The sequence below is a fragment of the Drosophila grimshawi genome, unplaced genomic scaffold, assembly GCF_018153295.1.
Source record: "Drosophila grimshawi isolate 15287-2541.00 unplaced genomic scaffold, ASM1815329v1 contig_311, whole genome shotgun sequence".
Taxonomy (NCBI): domain Eukaryota; kingdom Metazoa; phylum Arthropoda; class Insecta; order Diptera; family Drosophilidae; genus Drosophila; species Drosophila grimshawi.
Genome location: NW_025063098.1, coordinates 10187200 through 10202100, shown reverse-complemented (window position 1 = coordinate 10202100; position 14901 = coordinate 10187200). Strand labels below are relative to the sequence as shown.

The 14901-nt window shown below is 40.5% G+C and overlaps 2 protein-coding genes across 3 annotated transcripts in view; one reads left to right on the top strand and one right to left on the bottom strand.

Annotated features, from left to right (window-relative positions):
- The window catches only part of LOC6563237 (AF4/FMR2 family member lilli), a 103573-nt gene that overhangs the window by 75990 nt on the left and 12682 nt on the right, over nt 1-14901 (top strand). Inside the window, exon 1 of one of the 2 annotated variants that reach the window (XM_032736895.1) lies at nt 2535-2851. The exons of the other annotated variant lie outside the window; for it this stretch is intronic. Within the exon in view, the coding sequence (XP_032592786.1) occupies nt 2769-2851 (83 nt within the window). The 5' untranslated portion in view covers nt 2535-2768. Of the gene's footprint in view, nt 1-2534; nt 2852-14901 lie in introns of those variants that run through there. 2 annotated transcript variants of the gene reach the window in all.
- LOC6563238 lies at nt 5502-7853 on the bottom strand. Its single transcript, XM_001989739.2, has 3 exons — nt 7807-7853; nt 6930-7728; nt 5502-6265 (listed from the first exon to the last, which is right to left on the bottom strand). The coding sequence occupies exons 1-3, from the start codon at nt 7841-7843 to the stop codon at nt 5506-5508; spliced, it is 1596 nt and encodes a 531-aa protein (XP_001989775.2). The 5' UTR covers nt 7844-7853; the 3' UTR covers nt 5502-5505.

Below are 14901 nucleotides of genomic sequence, written 5' to 3'. Positions count from 1 at the left end.
TACAAATTGATTTCCTGTGGGTGGTGCGCTTGTCAACAGTATTTTTTATAGACAGCATCGACATTGATTAGATGAGCTTAACAGCTGAAAAATGTATAGTTTTGTTTGAAGCAAAGTTCTTTAAACTGTTAATTTTGTGTTCATTTGCATAAAGTTGCTAAAGATATTAATGTTAATTAGGCAGATGAGCTGCCACACCAGTTTTATTTCGGCTTCAAAAACGTTGACCTATTTTCTTTCACTTTTTTGGGCATTTTTCTGTCGGACTTCATTAACTTAATTTCTAATGAATTATCTGCTTGAACATCTTATAAATTCTAGGGAATTTAATTTCGCATTTGCACAAAAATAGTGTTGACCTTTCCAGCTTTAAAAGTTGATTTATTAAATGTGCATTATGAAATCCGAATTTTAGTTTTGTTGCTTTTCTTTTGCAGTTGTAAACATATTCCATCTGTTGAACCTAAAATCCACATAAGTCAGATTCAAAGACAAAGGAAGCGATCTTTTTTTTTAATTTAACATTCAACCCCAGCAGCAAACTCAACAACTACCCTGTCGCCCCTACAACTTGTTCTCTTGGCCGCTTTACAAAATTGCCAGCGTAATTGGCTCACTCTCCGGCATCCCCCCTCTATCATTCTTTCTCTCTCTCTCTCTCCCTCTCTCTCTCAATCCGTGTCTCTCCGTCACTTTCCACACCCGCAACTTGCCGCTACCCTCGCTTTTATTTACCTCTGCCTCGCTGCTACAAACACGTAATCGAATAATCCAATTTGTTTGCACAAAAACTGAAACTTTTTGGTAAGGCTTCAGTTGACGACGCTTCAGCTGGCTCTCGTCCTTGCCACAACGCCGCCTTCCCAATTGCTCCAGTGTTAGCGTTGGATTTGGCGAATTTTGCATTTGTTTTGAAGTTGATATTCTTTTGTCCAAATGATGTAATTGCCAGACAAAATGTTGCTTGAAATTTGCTTAAATTACTTAATTATTTCTGCAAAACTTTAAGCACATGAGATCTTATCGCTGCTGTTCCACACTGTCCAGCTATACAATTAAATAATAGTCATTTGGGCCCAGTAACAGCACCATCCAACCACCTGCAGCGACACCTTGTAACGCCTTGCTATTGACCAGCTTAAAGCTACTGCAGTTGGCAACAGTTACCTTCATTTCGGTTACCACATGCTGCCAGTTTTTGCCTGTTTGCCAAGCATTCACACATGCTACGCATGCAACGTGGTGTAGACACACACACCTTTGTGTAACTTGTGCGGAGTGTTTCATTGGTTTCTATGCCCTGTAACCAACCAAAGTGTTCAAAGGGGTTTACAACTAGCAGATACAAATAACACTTTTTCCTCTGTACAAAACCCATTTCTATTAGACATTATTTATAATTCAAGAATAATATTTAAGCAATGATAAACTGTGGCTTGTTTCTGTTTTTGTATGGTGAACATTTCATGGCAATAGTTTTACTCAAAAGCACGGATATTGTTCAAGAATCATAATGAGCAGTAAGATGCTGCAGTGCTTCTTTTATTAATGTCCTTGTGTGTATTGTACAACTTTGATACTTTCAAACTTGTGACAGGATATGTTCCAGTCGAGCATTCTTTTCTCTTCTTTTTTTTATTTCTTTTTTTTTGTGTTTGCTGCTGGTCAACAAACAAACTGCTGGTTTTATCTCTCTTTTCTTTGCCCATCTCTCATTGCTACATTTTTTTTGTTATCTTCCCGATGGCATTGACAGCATTGCACTTTGAGCTGGTTTTTACTAGGCTCAAGACAGCACTTAAAGCTTGTTGAAAAATGTAATCTCTATGCTCATTACACAGTGCGGTTTGGGGGGAGAGACAAAGATAATGCAAGAGCTCGCGAGAAAGCTAGTTTAAGTGCATCCAAAGCCGACAAAACCGTTTCAAGTAATGTGCACTTTTTGTGTGTGGCGGCAACAAAACTGAAATGTGACAGTGCGTGCGCCGGAAGCCATTGCGGGTTAAGCACGCACAGCACCGCGCACCACCACACCCCAAAGAGAGGCCAGGAAACGCCACTGACAGGCAACGAAGGAAGCAAGCAGTGGACAGTGGAGAGGGGAGGTTGGTCAAATGAAGGAAACGCGAGTCGCGAGACGCGAGACGCGACACTTTATGACAGGTTGTGACTGCGTTGGCAAACCAAAAAGACACAGACAACGCCAGCTACTTGAGAGTGTTGTGTTGGGGTTTAGGTTTAGGTGAAGGTTTTAGCTGGCATGAGATTTTAGCCTGTGAGGAATTAGGAATGCATTGTCGTCTGAGCTCCATTCAGTTCAGTTGTGCAGTTTGTTCAGTTCATTTTTCAGTTCTGTACAGTTTATAGTAGCTAAATCAACTCTTTGGGGTTTTGAGGGCGGCACAGCGATCCGACACCACATTTGCAGGGCTTCCAACTGACGACTGTATGCATTTCTTTTGTATTTTGCAACCCCTTTTTTAGAACGGTATACAAATTAGCGCACGTACTTTATTGTTGTCTGCCTGATTCAGTTTGGCTTGCAGCGCACAACTGACAACAGTGACGAAAGTCTACCACGGGCTGTGCCACAATTGTGCTCCTGCAACACAACACAATACAAACTGCTCAACTCGGTGCATCAAAAGAAGATTTTGCTGCCAAAACTTGAACGCAATTTCAGTTTGTTTCACAACTAATTTCGTGTGCGCGTTTAGCTTTTTGTGAGTTGTGTGTGTGGATTTGTGTGTGTGTATTTGTGTTTGTGTATGTGTCAGTGTCAGTGTCAAAAGTCTTATTTGACAACTAAAAATCCAACACGAAAAATGAACTACTTAGAATCGATGCTGTGGTAAGCAAATTTAATAACAGAGAATTGTCTCATCAGACAATACAATCCAATTAAATTCTGTCTCAACACTGTATATTAATATGGCGAAATTGTAAAATATTTTGGGTACAATATATCAATTTTTGTAATAATAACTTTTGTAATAAAGAATTTTGTAAAATACTTTTCACATTTTAAATAATTTTAAATTGAATTTGTGGCATTGGAAAGCTGTGTAACATTCCGTTTTAAGCAGCTTAATATGTATGAATCATAATTAAATCAATTTAATTAATTAAATAGCTTGGCTTGCACAAAAAGGTACAGATTTTAAATCACTTCATAAATGCGAAAAGCGTAAAAGTTTTATTAAACACTCAATTCTCGCATCCGTACAAAAGTTTCCCCATAAATAAAACCCAAAAGGACCCTTCCCCTCCCCGCCCCTCCCTTTTACAGTTCTCTTATAACTAGCAGTGCTCGGGGCAACTGTCCAACTGTGGGCACTTCAGAGCTTAGGGAAACTCGATTATGACAATTTTCGAGTGCCTAACTCAGCTTCAGGCTGAGCACCTAAACCAAAAATAGAAAGGAAAGTTTTTGTTACTTTATAAACAATAATTTATATGCAATTTGTTGCATGCTACGCTCACTGCCGCCGACCTCAAAAATTACGCAACAGTGGACAGAGTTTCTTCTCATTTTGGTTTTGTAGAAAAATATTTTAAATAAATATTTTACTAGCATGCTCCAGGGAGAAATTATGAGAAAGTAGAAAAAATGCTACTTCTATGGATACATAAAAATACGTTGCCTACATTTCCGAGTAGCTGAGTAGATAGAATAACGTTAAAAGAATTTGCTCTTATTTTCTTCGTTGTTTTGGCAAATATTTGAGCAAGTCATTTCTCATTGCTCACGTTCCCATTTGGGACTGCTGTCCAATTGGCTGCTGAGTTTACTCAAATGATGTGGAAAGAAATCACATTAATGGCAGCCGTGCGCCAATTTCTGGCCCCCATTCCCCCCTCGAAAAGTATTACCAACATTTTGGCACACACCTACACACTGGGACAATTAAAGCGTAATGCGTGGCAGTGCCAAGTCGTTAACTTGGCCAACATGCAACGTGCGACACCGCCATCTTTAATTTATGCTCTATGCGCCTACGAGTGTGCAGCCTGTGCAATGTGCAAGCACCAAAGTATAGCAGACAGTGAGTGTGGCCAGTGGGATAGTGAAGGGGTTGTGCTGCTAGCTGCTAGCGAAGGGCTTCTTTTTTTGCCCTCTACAAATTCAAAGTGGGGTATAATAACAGAGTTGTACAGAAAGACACCTTCTTCAACCTAACGAGACCACAGCATAGACGTATAACTGATCAACTTTAGACAAGAATAGACTTTTGATAAGAATAATATATTGCCACGATTCGTACTAGCAATGAATCGATGTATGGATGTTGTTCTTGGAACAGGGTAGCTCCAAGTCAGACATTAATGTAGATCTCGTACTTGTTGGCATTCGAGCAGCAGAGAGAGTCTTTTGTCTCATTCTATTAAATGTGTTACATTGTGTGTCGCGTGTTTTTGTGTGTAATTTATGTAGGTCTCGGGCCAAAAACCAGGCTACAAATTACACGGAATCTCATAATTTGCCGCTGCCTGTCGGCTACGCCGGGTGTCCGCTATGTTATATGCTCTGCTCCAGTGACAGTGTATGCCAGCAACTATCGGCAAGTAGACCTTAAACACAAATCATATGCAAAGACTCTCTTTTATTAATGTTAATGGAATACAAATACTATACTATATAATATACTTAGATTTGCTACTCATCCAAATGTTCACTTCAAAAATTGCTTGTAAACAGAAGTCAAACTTAGATTGTTCAATCGTCATCTGACATTAAATTTATAGGTTTAAATTTAAGTACATAACTTAAAAATGACATACCGTAACTTCACTCACTGTGTCACAATTTTGGGGGTTCTGTGAATTTCACTATTTTTTGTTGAATGTACACAAAAAATGGCAGCACAAACTACTTTGGCAAGGCTTCCACTTTTATTTCTCACATGCTCGCTGCGAGGTGGTTTTTTTCCGCCTGTGACTGGCATGAAAAGCTTTTTACACATGGCAGCATTTTTTAATTTTGCAGCGCAGCTTTTAGAAATGCACAAATGCACTTACTAATTAGAAATAAAAATGCGCGCTGCACATTTGCTCATTACACTGCTGCTGCTGCTGCTGCTGCTGCTGTTGTTGTTGCAGTTGTTGCCATTATATTTTCCCTGCCATTTTCCCCACATAGTTTTTCAGTCAACAGCAGCAACAGCAGCCCAACATTTCTGAACTTGCTGTCGGACACTCGAAAAAAATATTGCCAATATGTAGATTCAAATCATCAGATTCATCATTCCAAAATTTTAAGGTATACATTTTAATGTTTTTGTTTTTATGAAATTGAATAAAGTTAATAAATTCATTTGTAAAAAGCAAATTATTTGAAATAGAAAGTTCTTCTAAAATGTAGAATTGTCGATTTGAGGGAAGCGTTTTTACTGTGTGAAATTTGGCATGTAAATTTGTAAATTGCGTATTTCTAATTGAAAACAAAAACTCTGATTCGCAAGAGAACATTGTTGTCATGAAGATTCTTTTAAATTCTACTACATTTCATGTTTTTTTGAGTGTAGCGTAGGGCGGTTTTGCTGGGGTCTCAAAATAATAAACGCCCTCACGTTGCGTCAACTGCTGCATTGATAATGCGCCCAAATCACCGCCCATATGAAGACGCTGTCCCGTTGGTTGCGTGCAACGCTTGTAGCGTATCAACTCCTGCCAGGCACTGGGCAGACAACCCTTGGCCTCGAAGGCAGCACCCCGAGCCTCCAGGCTCTCCTTGAAGAGCGCAAAGGCACGCCAGTGGCTGCACTCGTGCCAGAAGCAGCCCGGCTGCTGGCTGCCCCAATTGGCATAGAAATCCACATGGCCCAGCGGGCGATCGAAGCCGTAGCTGCCGACGCTTGTGTGCAGCACCTCCACATAGTACGCATCCCCCTTATCCAATCGCTCCCGCTCCTGTGCGTAACGGAAGAAGGGCTGTGCCGGATCTAGGGCACGAATCACACGCACACGACCCGTCAGCACGTGCTTCGAGGCAAGACCAGCCACATGGGCGCCCATGCTAAAGCCAATCAGCTGCAGATCCTCAAACCGCATGCCCGCCTCCTTGTGCAGAAAATCCAGAAACTTGGCCAGAACTTGACCCACAGGCTTCACCCTATAACTGGCTGTTATATAGTCCGCTATGGCACCACGACCCCAGTCCACGGTGAATATGTTGTAATTGCCATCGTCCAGACTCAAATAGGCCGGCACCAAATAACTATAAATGTTCGCATATGCATTGCCCAGCCAGCCATGTATGATGATGCTGCAAAAGGTAGAAAATGTATAATAATTATTTAAGCTAAAGCTAAAGTCTATAACAAAATAAATAAATAAAAAGACTTGAACTGTATGCAGGAAAAGTTAAAACGTTTGTCAACCTGAAAGTTGACACACATATGTAAGCCATGTTGGCCTGTTGTGATACCGCATGGGATCCAACTCGGATTTCTCCTACACTTGTGTAAAATGTGAGATCAAAGATTAAACCAGCCGGCTGCAAATCGCTTCCTGGCAAGTGCCGGCCAGAAGCAGAAGTGTTCCCAGATTCTATTTCTTCCTCTTCTTGACAGCTTCTGCAGAAGTCATTATACGACACCTGGAGTCTACTGGCTTGAATGCCGACTAACCACTGGCCTGTTATACTGCAGAGCAATTTATGCGATCGAGATTATACAGCTCTCTACTAATATTTAGGCCATGTTTGTTTGTCTATGCGTCATTAGACTACTTTGAATAAAATACAGGAAAATATTACAAGATATTTGTGTGTAAGATAATACTATTAAAAATGAGAAATATATTTTAGTTTTAACGTTAACAGCAACAGTGAAAAGGTGACCAAGTAGAGCTTGTATAATTGAATTCAGTCAAGAAATCAAAGCTGTCAGCATGAGATACTTCCGTTACGTAATTCATTCATAACTCACCGCGTGGGATTGAAGGGATTGAAGCGGGACTGTCGCAACGAGACGGCATCATAGAGCCGCACTGTTTGTGTGGTCATCTGCTGCATGGCTGTAGGCCTCACCGCATTCGCATTCAGGCCAAATGCGGCACTCAGCGTATTGCCAACGACCTGCTGCAACAGTCGATTACCACTCGACAAGGACGGCCTATTCATTGGAGGATGGTCATTGCACGAGTGCAGTTGAAAGTATGTCTGCCGTTCGGCATTGTACAGTAAATTGTAGTCCTGCAATCGCAATAGTTGCTCATCGCCAACCATTTGGCCAGCGTTGCTGCTGCTGCTGTTATTATTGCTTTTGTTGTTGTTGTTGTCGTCGTCAAAATTATGCCTTTCCGATATTGGCAGCGCATTGGGGCTCATTAGGCCAACGCCCACGTTCACGCCCTCGTCGCCGGCCATTACATTATGTATATCTGGTCTGTCCTTTTCGTCCTGCCCATTGCCATTGGGTTGTTGCAGTTGCTGCTTTTCCTCAACTTCTGTCGCCCTCATCATCATCATCATGGCACTTTCCACTTCATTTGTCACTTTTACTTGCACTGCGGGTATCTGCTTTGCACTTGCCCCTATCTCTTGTGTATCCTCCTCGACATCCTCCTCCGCCCGCAATTGATTGTTGTCTGCATCAACAACCTGCTGTGCTCTGTAATCAGCATAGGAGTGGTTTGACTCATCCATCTCCTGCATGTTGGATTCATGTTGTAGTCCGCCTCTAGGTTTGGCCTTTTGCAGTTTCGCTGCAGTGTTCCACAAACAAACTGGCAAAATGAAAGTGCATTAGACGAAACTGGAGCAATTTGCAAATCGCAATAGCTGATGATCCAGATAATAATCACCTGACTGGCAAATGAACAGCAGCCAAAGCAGTCGCATTGTCTTTTGCATATCTTGTATAAATACTTTTCTCGTAATTCACATACTCGTCATCGCATACGTTCTTTTAATAATCGCGCAACCAGCTCAATCGACTTCTGCTTAACAACTGAGTGCAATCATTTCGTGGCTCTTTTTGTGGCACTCTTTTCACCGAAAAGTTATTAATATACAGGAATTCAGACACTTTTTACTTGAGTTGCCGGAATAATTCTCATTTTATTATATGCTTAACAAGCAATAATTGTTGACGACTTCCCCCTGACTAAATAAATAAACCGTTCACCATCGACCAGCTCATTAGCTGCTAATCGCTTCAGTCAATAAAAGTACGTTTCTTGTAAATCGTGCAGACTCCTCAGCATGCAATGTGCCACTGAATAAATTTTTATTTTTATTTATATTTTTTTAGTTCTTGTCCCTCGGCAGTACTTAACACATTTTGGGCACTTTTTTTGGGATAGGTCAATGTACGAAAACGTGTTTAAAAGTTGGCAGTTGTAAAGCTGTCAAAGCTTTCTACTTTGATGCGGGTGTAGTTTTCTGCAAATCAAGGCAAACTTACAGAATAAATAAAATAAATAAAGTATAAAATAAAATGTAAATGATAAACATCAAATTTTGGCTGATTTCAGTTTTCTTTTTACATATTTTTTTTTATATATATGTATATATATTTGCATATAAATATATTTACCGTCTGTTAGCGAAGTTCATTTTGAATATCACAAAACGAGAGATTATCTCAAAATATAAACACATTATTCTGACACTTTCATTTGCCATGTTCTTGTTTAATAAACCATTTGAAATTTTACGCCCCTTTCCGAAATGTATTCCAATCAATCTTAATATATTCTCTGATTATGTTACAGGTAAGTTCACACATGCCATACACAATTTTTACGACATGCGATGCGGAAAAAAAAACAATATTAAAAGCTATACCAAGTCAACATTTTAACGAGATCCGACGCGTGTGCATTTCCTGCGGCTGAATTCGTGTGGACGGTGGAAAAGCAAAGCAACTTAGAAGAAGGCAACGAAGGAAAACAATGTGCATTTTTTACTATCGCTGATCGCATAAAAAAATCGTGACGAAAACAAAAAGAAAAAATCGTGTTAAAACCAGCGCACCACCCCCAAAAAGGTAACAAAGCATAAAATGTAACCAAAAAAAAAAAAATGTTTTTTTATATAGATATGTGAATATAAAATCGCGTATAGGTGAGAAACCCTTCGTTATCCTTGCATCGGCTTCTTTATCTCTGCAAGTAGCGCAAGGAGGGAAACGCAATCCTTGAAAAATGAGCTTCTCAAGTGCACACTTGACAATTTTGCTGCATAGATAACAAATTTTATTGAATATGTTGCGCAATATACTTGGGCCCCCCTGCATATTATAATTTTTGAAAAGGACCGACTTCAATTCTTTTCAGAATGAACTGCCTCGCTGAATGGCTCACCAAAATGCGATAGAGCAGCAGTTCAACGCACCAAGGCTGGTGCCCACTTTGAGATGCAGATGAACGTGTCTATTGACAAATTGTACAGCAATACTGAATGCGTTTTACTCCGCCCCCCCCGCTCCCCTATTTAGTTGGCAAGAAATTAATTATACAATTTTCTCTATTCAGTTTATTATTCATTTATTCAATTTAAACTAAGTTTTCGACTTGGATTCACATACAAACAGACTTGTCTTGAGCCGTGTCACGACACGCGCTCAACTCTAAACTGAGTATTGTTGTTTTGTGCTGCTGCTGCAGCATGCAACGTTGCGAGTTGTTGTTGTTATTGTTGCTGTTGCTGTAATGCAACACTCAGACAGGATTTACGGCAAACAATGCGCGTTTGCTATAATCGATTAAAAAGCGCCTGAAAATGAACAACAGGCAACAGGAGACAGGCAACAGGAGACAGGAGACGGGAAACAGGAGACAGTGCCCGCAGGCATGCCTTAAACAGTGTGTGTGTGTGTGTGTGTACCTAAAGCTGGAGCTGGGGGTCAGCGTTCGCTTTGTTTGCTATCTGCTTATACTCGGCAATAGCTGCAAGCTCAAAAATGTCACTCGAGTGACTTTTATTACATTGCTTCCCATTCCCAGCATCACCAGCCCAATCCAGCCGCACAAAGCCAGCCTATGAGTATGCTGCTGATTGTTCCACACCCCAGCCAAGAGCTGGACTATTTGCCCGCAAAATACTTGAGCCGAGGCTTGGTGTCAGCATTTACCAGACAAGTGCCTCCGTATAGAAGCAGGGTCTCGGGATTCGGGTCTTCCACTATGCGACTGAAGCATTTTCTCAAGCGCCACTTCACTTTTGCATCCTGCATCTTTGAGCAGGATGCGTTTATGCTCGTACTGCGACGACCACTTGCCTTAGCGCTAAGCGCTGACTCAGCCATTCTTGTTGTTGTTGTTGTTGTTGTTGTTGTTATTGCTCTTAGTGGAACTATGTAAACAATAAGCACACATAACTGAATTGGGTACATCAGTTTTGGCCAAATCTGCGACACAATTTGCTTACATATGCTATTTGCATTAAACTGACTGCTCTTGAGTTCAATTCAGCTTGTTGGGCAGATTTTCTGTTACATAAAAAGATGTGAATAGTGAATAGCTCTCTCTCTCTCTCTCTCTCTCTCTCGCTGAACTTTACTTTCGCTTAGACCAGCAAAAAATACAGTGCTACTATTTAAATATATATTATGTACTCATTTGTAATTCGAATAATAGTATATAAATGGTTAAACCTAACAGTTTCACGGCTCCGTTACATGTCTGTGAAGTTTCTTTTACACTTTACAAATACCTAATTTCAAATGCATACCAGATGAGCATTCAAAATGTTCAAATTTCAATTTCAAATGCGTCTCATTTCCCATACAAAATGCGCAGCTGCACTGCTTTATGGCATGTAAACTGCTTGAAGTCGCTGAACTTTGCTGAGCGCACCTTACTTTTTATGGCAGCTAAAACTGCTTACAGACAGGATGGCAAGGATGAAGCAGTTGTAAGCTTACCAAAAGCTGTCCAAACATGCACAGCATAAGTTGCAGCCAGCGAACAGAGCTTAAAGCTCCCCAGTAAGCTTTTTTACTGCTGTCCAATTCGATTCATTTTCACAAGCTTTTTGAAAACATTTTTCTCGCTCGACTGACCCACTTCAACGCCAGAGCCAAACGACCAAATTATATATTTCTGACAGCTTACACATGAACTTAACTTTTATTTTCTTTTCTTTTATTTTCTTTACGACACCGAACAACCCTTTTGCTCGTTAGCAACTTTGGCATGTATACGAATGAGAGACAGGTTTCTGGCCATATTAAATTCAATTACGCGTCGAAAAGGCTCAGGCTCGAGTTATCAACCCAACTCCTCCCTCCAAATAAAAAAGTTTAAAATGAGTTGCGAGGAGTTTCTCGCAATAGGATTTTCAAAATGCCAGCCAGCCCTCTATTTATAAATAAATAATCATTAAACTTGGAGCAGTTAACTTGTCGCCAGTGTATCCACTTTTGTCAGGCTCTGGTAGGCCACATTTCCGGCAAAGTTCTTCAGCTGCCAGCAGCTTCTTGTAGTGTGGAACCCCAACAGGCTTAGGACCCAATACAACTTGACGTCGATTTGCATGTCAATGAGCTGCTGCTGCTCAAATGTCCTTGGTGAGGACGTGCGCACACACACACGCGTGTCCTACAACTTATTTGCTTATGAAATTTGAGCATCAGCTTTGTCACACCTTTTAATTAACGAAATTACATGCAGCCCGGAATCATGCTGATGCTTTCTCTGCGATATTTAAATGATAAGCCCCAAATGGGTCTCTGTGTGTGTGTGTGTGTGTGTGTGTAGCAGCTGCCATTTGCTATTTGAATGCTGTCATTTTGGACACACGTCGCTCATTTCCGAGTGGCTCAACTGCAGTTCTTGCCACTTGCCTGAACACATCCTGTTTTTGTTGTCCTTTTTATGCACTTTCAAGCACTTAATAAGCTTACAAAACCACCGACAATTTGCATAAGGACTTGCGGGGTGTGACTGATGCGGACACACCTGCACTTACCTTAACCCTTGAGTTTTCCATCTATTTACATCCGTTACACACACACACACACATACACAAACGCACACACACAGACAGACGACACACTCACACGCACTCACACACCCACAAGGATTTACGTCATGTCTGCCATCCTTTTGCCTAGGCCATCCTGTGTGTCATATGTATGTGCATTAGCATACATATAAACATTTATATCTCTTCCTTCGAGTGTGTGTGTGTGCCGACACCAGCCACAACGTTTAGCCTTCCTTCTTTTTATATTTTGCTATTTTTAGGTCAACGCAATTTCCCCACATTTGTTTTTCCTTTTATTAACATCTAACACCTTCAGTACTTCAATGACTTGAAGGTGCTTTAATTAATCAGCAACTTGTTAAAGGAAGCCGGCCAAAGAGTCAGTTTATTCAATTCAATTCATTTTCAATAAGCAGACAAAGTTATTTAGTAAAGATGTGTGTGCTAGTTTTTATTAGAATAGATCGGAGCTATAAAGATACATAGTATAGTTTAAACATATTCCAACTTAATTAAAATTAAATTAACGTCTGTTAGCTACAAAGGTGATTGCAAATGCAGATATTTTAGTGTTAAGTGTTATTCTTAGATCATGATACCACATTCTTGTTATAATTAAAAAACATGTTGTGTGGAACTGGATTATAATGAATTTAAAAATGTCAAACAAAACGCTGAAAGTGTCAGCTGCATGATTTTATGTACACGTAAAAGTAATTCACTTGCCTAGAAAAACTTTGTTTTTTTTTAATGAATTTGTGTGTCAGTCCAAATAAGCTTTCAAATTAAGTTAGTTGGTTAACAATTTAGTTTAAAGTTTATTCAACTTGCTGTGACACTTGAGTAGATTATTGCTCATATCATTTCACAGAAGCATTTCTGATTAGCTTATATTATTAGGCGCTGGATTTAGTTGTTTAGTGTTTCTGGTTCTGGTTCTCTTATCCCAACGAACACACCACAAAGCTGCATAAAATTGAAACCACTTGAGTGTAATGCATATTAAATTGCATTTAGACCACAAGCAGCCGCCACACAACACAAAGCAATAATGAACTGAGTCGAACAACCCACTCAACTAGACATGCAACCACAAAACGACACCACCCGTGGGCACACCCACACACTCAAACACACACAGAAAACCACAGCCCGGCGGGAAGCTTGTTGAAACAATTAGGCTACCTCAAGCATAGTTAAGCGTTGTCAATTTGATAAGCACAACAAACGCTTAACCAATTCAGAAGTATTTAGCGCCGGTACTCGACACACACTCACACACACATCACATCCTTTTGATTCTATTGTGCATTTCCAAAAAAAAAAAAACGGAACTAAACTCCTACCCGATTCTCCGACTAGGACAATGAGCTTGTAAATGATAATCGGCATCATCAACTTTGGCAACATAATCAGCCCGCAGTACAAGCAACCCCTAAGCAGATGATACAAAGTCCAAAGCTGCCACTGCCATTGCCACTGCTGCTGCTGCTGCTGCTGCAACGCTCTGCATTCAATCTCATTTTTCAGCTGGATCTCAATTCATCTGTATTATTCTCGCTGCTGCCAAAAAATCTCTTTGTCATTCAGCTCTTGGAATATGTTATATATATACATATATATGCCCAGTTGGTTTTTTTTTTTTTTTTTGGGTTATATGCGCCTTGCCCTCACGCCCTTAATGCGCTGCGTCGCATTTATATATATTTTTAGGGGTTGCTTTTTTCTTTCATTTCGTCGTGTTTCTTTATTTCCCTTGTTTTTTTTTGGCATTGCAGTCGCAGCAGCCCAGAACCCTGATGCCGGACACAGCACACAGCTATACATATACATATACAGATGTATGTGCCGCGAACCCGGCATTTTTCGCCTGGTAACATTTTGGCAATTTAAACACCCACCCCCACCCCAACTCCTCGCTTTGGCTATCTTGTGGGTGTGGTCGCGCCCAAAATTTCTGAAATGCAGCCGAGCATGTGAACAGATTTCATTTTGATTATATATATAAATATATATATATATATATATATATATTGGGGTTACTCGTACAATTGTTGGTTTGAAAGTTTTTCACAATTTGAAGAATTTGTTTTAAAAGTGTAATTAAATATTTTAGCTGCCTTGTTTCAGTTTCCAAAACGTTTCCCGCACAGCTTTTGTCTATACTCTAGCACCTTGGCGCGTTCTCTCTCTCTACCGTTCTTTATCTCACTCTCTTTCTCTCTCTCGCTCTATCTCTCGCTTCCGCCCACTGTCTCGCGTTGGGTCTCTCTCTCATCTACTCTCTGTTGCTATCCCTGTCTTTGTGTGTGTGTGAGTGTGTTTGTGTCTCAGGCCTAGCTGCTGATTTGCAGCATCCTGCTTATCCATTTGGGCTTGCTAGCAAATACACACACACACAGACATACACACACACACACACACACACACATACAGAACTCGCTCTGAGTGTGCGTGAGTGTATAGAGTTTTGCCTTTGCTTTTAGCTTTGAATTAAAAATGGAAAATTGATTTTTCCGGTCTCTTCGCATATGCATACACACACACACACACGCACGCACACACAGACGCACACACACACACACAGAGACGCACACGCACACACGCATGCTTGCATATTTGATGTGTGTGTTTTGTATTTTGCCTGTATGCCGCATAGTTTTTTGACACGAGGATTTTCTTGTACTCGAAGAACTTTTTGCTTCTCTGCTTCTCGCTGCTCGCTGCTCGCTTTTTAGTTGCTAGCAACGCTCAACAATGTTAATGCCCCGGCTCAGCAGTACCAATTGCTTAATTAACAATACTGCTGTGACAGGACAATATCACTGGCAAGCGCAACGATTAAATATATATATATATATCCAAGTATCCAAAATCTGTATACATTTCTTGATGACCTTTCACTTTGCTGCACACAGATCTATCCCAAAAATTGTACAGGTTGCCTGCTGGATTTCTTTCCTTTT